This window comes from Fukomys damarensis, unplaced genomic scaffold (assembly GCF_012274545.1).
Source record: "Fukomys damarensis isolate Sample0158 unplaced genomic scaffold, DMR_v1.0_HiC HiC_scaffold_37, whole genome shotgun sequence".
NCBI classification, from domain to species: Eukaryota; Metazoa; Chordata; class Mammalia; order Rodentia; family Bathyergidae; genus Fukomys; species Fukomys damarensis.
In genome coordinates, this window is record NW_022900949.1 from 13,944,031 (window position 1) to 13,949,794 (window position 5,764).

The window sequence follows — 5,764 nt, forward strand, 5'->3', positions numbered from 1 at the left end:
GTTATCAGTGACAGTAAAAACAGGTAAAAATAATGAAGCATTTTAATGTCATAGCATTTTACGTCATTTTACATGTATCTCTTATTACTGTTTAATTAATTTTATTGGTGCATTTAAGGTATATGATATACTGACCTTCATCATTGGAAATTTGCACCTTTTCATAATCCATCCTGGTTATTTTCCTCATTCCCCGACCCTGCCTTCAATTCCACCATCCCTCCCTATCTACAAAGACGTTGTTTCCATTTTTTCATCTCAGGGGCAAAGGGAAGGGGAAATGGGAGGAGTAGGGGAAAGGAAGAAGGGAATTTAATTAATATGAGAAAGTGAAATAATGAAAAACAATGTCTTACATGTCTTTGTGTTGACTATTCCTTATGCAAACATTTATACCAGGTTAACACAGCAAATTAATGTAGTAATACTTAGAAATCTATCATTTATCACAAACTATGTAGGAACAAAGCCAGAGCTGTTACTCATAAATTAGAAATTCCAAACTTATTGGCCTTTCAAGAATGGTTCCAACCAAGATCCATCTGTTACAACTACTTGGGGATATTCTAGCTCTCTGCATAAGGATTATTCCTGTCAAATTCACAAATTATTCTCTAGTTTTACCATCCATTTTGCATGGCTGGATGACTTATTGATTCAGAAGCAATTCTATCTCTTTCAAATTGGTCCTGTTGGTACGTCTGCCTTCAAATGAAAAATTAAGTGCCCAAATGAAAAGCCAAAAAGATGCTGTCAATAAGTGACATATTTCTTTCTGAGTCAGAGACATTGACATTGAGTTGTCAGTGACAACTTTTTGAATAAATTCAATATCCCACGTAATAGCCACCATTTAAAAATGTAAATGTGTCAGAATCTGCAGAAAATTTGTGTATGTGTATGTGCCAAAATTATTATTCCTTCCATTCTAGTATACAATTATATTTTTTGACCGAGGATCAAACTGAGGACCTTACATTTGTGAGGCAAGCAGAATCACCACTAAGCCAAATCCCCAGCCCTAATACATTAGCTCTTTGTTGTTGTTGTTGTTACCAGGATCGAACTCAGGCTTTTGGGCTTGTGAGGCAGGAGGCAGATCTACTGAGCCAAATCCACAGCCCTAATGCATTACTTTTTAAATGCAAGGAAATATCACTAATCAAGAGCAGGATGCAAATTTAAACTACAGTGAGATATCACATTGTGTCTGTTCAGCTGTTTACCAAATGATGAGTGATAACAAGTGTCGATTCCCTAAAAAGAGAGGATTGAAAGTATTAGAGAGAGCAATTCAGTGTAGCCAATGTGAAAACACTGAGTTTACTCAAATAATTAAAAAATATAAATACTGCATAGTCCTGCCATTCCTCCATTTCACCTGTGTTTAAATCAACTGAAATCTATATGTCGAGGCATATGTACATTTTCTTTAAAACATAATAATTTTTCAAGGTAGTCTATATATGATTGGAAACTAAGTATTTCACAACAGACAAATAAATATATATGTACTCACTGGAACATTAACAAGGCATAAGAGCAAGGAATTTATTTCAATTGAAACAATGCAAATGAGTCTGTATCACATTGTGTTAAAAGAAATAAGCCATGCTGAGAAAGACCAATAATGCAAGAATTGATATGTAAAATGCAAAATTTTCAGAACCATGGAAATGGAAATTAAAATGGTCTACAAGAGGACATGGATGAGGTGTTTAGGTACACATTGGTGAAAACAAACAAAATTGCAGATAGGAGGAATAATTTAAGAGATCTACTGTACATCATAATGAATACAGTTAATGAGAATAAATTTTATCCTTAATATGAAGGGAAACACAGAGGGAAGATATGTTTGTAAAACATATTTTGTATAAAATTCAAGCATCCAAAATATATAAATAAATTCTAGAGATCAGAAGCAAAAGTACACTGTGCATTATTGCAATGTGAGCAAGACTTGAAAAGAAATTGCTACACAGCATATACAGAAATAGCAATGGAGCACTGCAGTAGATAATTATTCCCTAGGAAATGCAAATCACAGTTGTAATGAGATACTGCTTTAAACCAAACAAAATGAATTTATTCCCCAGCAGTGAGTTTGGCTCTGGGACACTTTAGTAATTAAAGACGAGCATATTCATTTGCTGCCTAAAATCATGTTAGGTACTGATAAAAGCTTTGCTGGTGATCTTTACCATTCTGTTTACATCCACAAAAAATAATATGACTGTACTAAATAATGTGATGTTATTTGGCTGCTTAAGCAGATACTGTTTGTCATTGACAAAATCATCATTCTGGGGCATATGACTGTACAGGGACAAATAACTCTGCATGCATAACCATTATAGCATAATTTGTAGTAGCTAAAAGTCATAATAACACCAACATGTTCATTTGTGAATAAAGGCATAGTTTGTGTGAATACCCAGTAAAATATTATTAAGATATTTTTTAGTAGACTTGTTTATTATAACATTATTTATTACTTAAATTTGAAATGGAGGAAGTTAACAGTATCAAATGGAAACATCCAAATAAGGGGGAGAGCGAAAAACAGAGGGAACCAGGGAAGGTAAAAAAGAGTTCAAAGAAGAAAGAAAAAATCAAAGAAGTAGGAAAGATGAGTGAAAAGAAGGTTGGAAGAAGGAACAGAAGACTCCACATAGTCATAGCAGCAGCTCAGAATTACCCCATTAAATATATAACAGTAAAACCCCTCTTCAAAGATAGGTTTCAGCTTTTCACATTGAAATCTAACTACTGTTTTTGTACATGGAAAATTGCATATATTGGATATAAGCTCATTATCAGTTTCTAGTGATAACACATTCCAAACTTAGTCTCTTCCCTTTAAATATTATATAAATGAGAGAAAATAGCTCAAACACTGCTTTGAGATGTAAATTCATAATTGTAAAATAAGAACAATCCTGATATGCTAAGTACTCTGATTATCTTTATTTTCTTTCATCAGTTAAGAACAAGATTATAACCACGTCATAGTGAAGACCACTAATATGCAAGCAATTATTTTATAGAAAAGCATAACTGTACTTGATATAAGTATTTATATCATGTTAAAATTCTCAGAAATGGCAAAGAAATCATTCAAACTGGACACCATGCACCATGTATATAGAGAGAAATTTAAAAAAATACAAGTGGAACAGTTGAGAAAAAGCAAATTATAAATATTGAAGACAAAGATATAGATGTTTTGGGAATACAAAAATTAATATGGCATTTAGGGGACAAATGAGCAATGATGTTATAATTCACAGCGTTTTCCTTAGGGACTATAATATTCCCATCGTTCTGAAGACACAGTTCAGTGAAAGACCGGAGACTGCTCTGCTGAAAAGTCTTCCCAGAGCCCCCTTCACATCCTTGTTCCTCAGGCTGTAGATGAAGGGGTTCATCATGGGGGTCACCACAGTGTACATCACAGAGGCATTCATGCTTGCCTGGGAAGAATGGGTCACAGCAGAACTAAGGTACACCCCAAGTCCTGATCCATAGAACAAGAAAACCACACAGAGGTGAGACCCACAGGTGGAAAATGCTTTATATCTGCTTGCATTGGAGGACATCTTCATTAAAGAAGATACAATCTGAAAGTAGGAGAACATGATTCCCAAGACAGGAAATAAACCCAGTAAGACAGTTACCACATTTAGAAAGATGTTATTGATTAGGGAATCAGATCTGGCCAATTTGAGAATATGAGGCAATTCACAAAAGAAATGAGGGATTTCAGTGCCTGAAGAGAAGTTGAGTTGCATTAGCAGGAGAATATTGATCAGGTCTACACATAAGATGATGAACCAGGAAATGAGAACCAGACAGCCACAGAGCTGAGGGTTCATGATGAGTGTGTATTGCAGGGGGTAACAGATGGCCACAAAGCGGTCATAGGCCATCACAGTCAATAGGAAGTCATCCACTCCAAAAAATGTCATAAAAGAGAATGCTTGAGTGAGGCACTCTATATAAGAGATGTCTTTCTTATTTTCCTGGATGTTCACAAGCATCTTTGGGACTGTGGAGGAGATGAAACCAATGTCAACAAAGGACAGGTTACAGAGGAAGAAGTACATCGGGGAGTGGAGGTGGGAGTCACTGGTTGTAGCCAGGATGATGAGTAGATTCCCAAGCACTGTGATCAGGTATATGGACAGGAAGAGTCCAAAGAGTATGGATTGCACTTCCGGATCCTCTGAGAGACCCAGAAGGAGGAACTGTGGTAGTCCGGTGTGGTTTGCTGCTCGCATGTTGCTGCTTTATCTTCAGGAGAAGGAAGAAGGAGCAGCATTCAGTGAGCAGCCATTGAATTTTTAGGTTGTCACTCCACAGTATCATCCCTCCATGGATGTCTTTCACTCACTGTTGTGCTTTCAGAAAATGGTAGCTCATTTCCTTTTCAGATGTGTATAATGGTTCACATTTCCTTTAATTCGTGAGACATATCCTCATTCTTTTTAGCACTTAATCACTTGTTTTAATTTTCATATTTTAACTTATGGAAATGATTAGCTTTTATTTGACTTTTATAAAATTATTTAATGTCTATGTATTTTATATAACAACCTGTACTTATTTGTTCTTCTACTTTTATAATAGAGATTAAACAGTGATTCTTACACAAATTTTTATTCTATGGATTTACATTTCATTGTGTTTTTTCAGTACTATATTTTTTTTCTAAAAATTTGGTTACTACTGAAACACTGTAAAAGTTAAAAGCACATTGTCATTCTCAGAGGAAATTTCAATAAAGAAGAGCAATCTTTACAGCTATTCTTGTTTATATTTTCCTTTTTATTCTATCATTGTGGATATGTAATGCTGTCAAAGTATTTTAAAGTTCTATGATTTAAAAACTGAGTTTCTGAATCAGACTTTCTTGAGTAGAATCTTGGTCTTCCAACATAAATCATTGTTACCTTGAAAAAATAATTTAAACTCTAATCATTACATATACCACATCACTGTCCTAGAAAGAGGGTTAGTTCTCTACATGACAGTATTAAAGCAAAATGCAATGAAATGATGTTTTCATTTTCCACTCTTTCCTGTGTTACAATGAGTATGTTATAAATAAGTTTTGTTATTAACATGTCTGTAAATATATCTTAGTTAACTCATTGAGCAATAACTCAATTAACTGTGGAAGTCACAGTTAGAAGGAATTCAAATGATTACAAATTGTTTGTTACCTCTTTTTACCTACCATACAGCACTTTTAAATTCTGAATATGTCCATGGATTCTTCTTTTCTAGACAGATACATTCTTCTTAGTAAGGGAAAAAAAGCATTCATTCTACATAGATAAGAGGAGGAAAGGAAAGCACCCACCATTAAAATCAAATAAAAGTTATAGGTGATTATGTGATCTCAAATTTCTATTTTCCGGACTGGGAATGTACATTATTTTTGCATCAAAGATCGAACTCCAGACCTTGCCCTTGCAAGAGCGCCTGCAGAATCAATGAGCTAAATCCCAGGCCTCAGGGAATGTACTCTTAAAATCAGCAAAGTTAATGGCCAAAATATGTATTGATTAAAATTAAAATATTCAAAAGATCTATAGATAGAATTATTGTTTACACTATAAAAGTAAATATGTATATTACTCAAGACAAAAACCCAATGAGTTTTAATTAATGCAAAGGAGAAAATTACAATAGTGAAGGTCAGTTTGAGAATGTGGCTAGGCAAATAGTCTCTAATGTAGGAAGAGTTGAGCTGTCA

At 34.3% G+C, this 5,764-nt stretch overlaps 1 protein-coding gene across 1 annotated transcript; it reads right to left on the reverse strand.

Annotated features, from left to right (window-relative positions):
- Positions 1-3,308: 3,308 nt before the first annotated feature.
- LOC104851125 (olfactory receptor 7D4) lies at positions 3,309-4,283 on the reverse strand. The gene has a single exon (XM_010608283.1). The coding sequence runs from the start codon at positions 4,281-4,283 to the stop codon at positions 3,309-3,311; it is 975 nt and encodes a 324-aa protein (XP_010606585.1).
- Between the last annotated feature and the right edge of the window lie 1,481 nt (positions 4,284-5,764).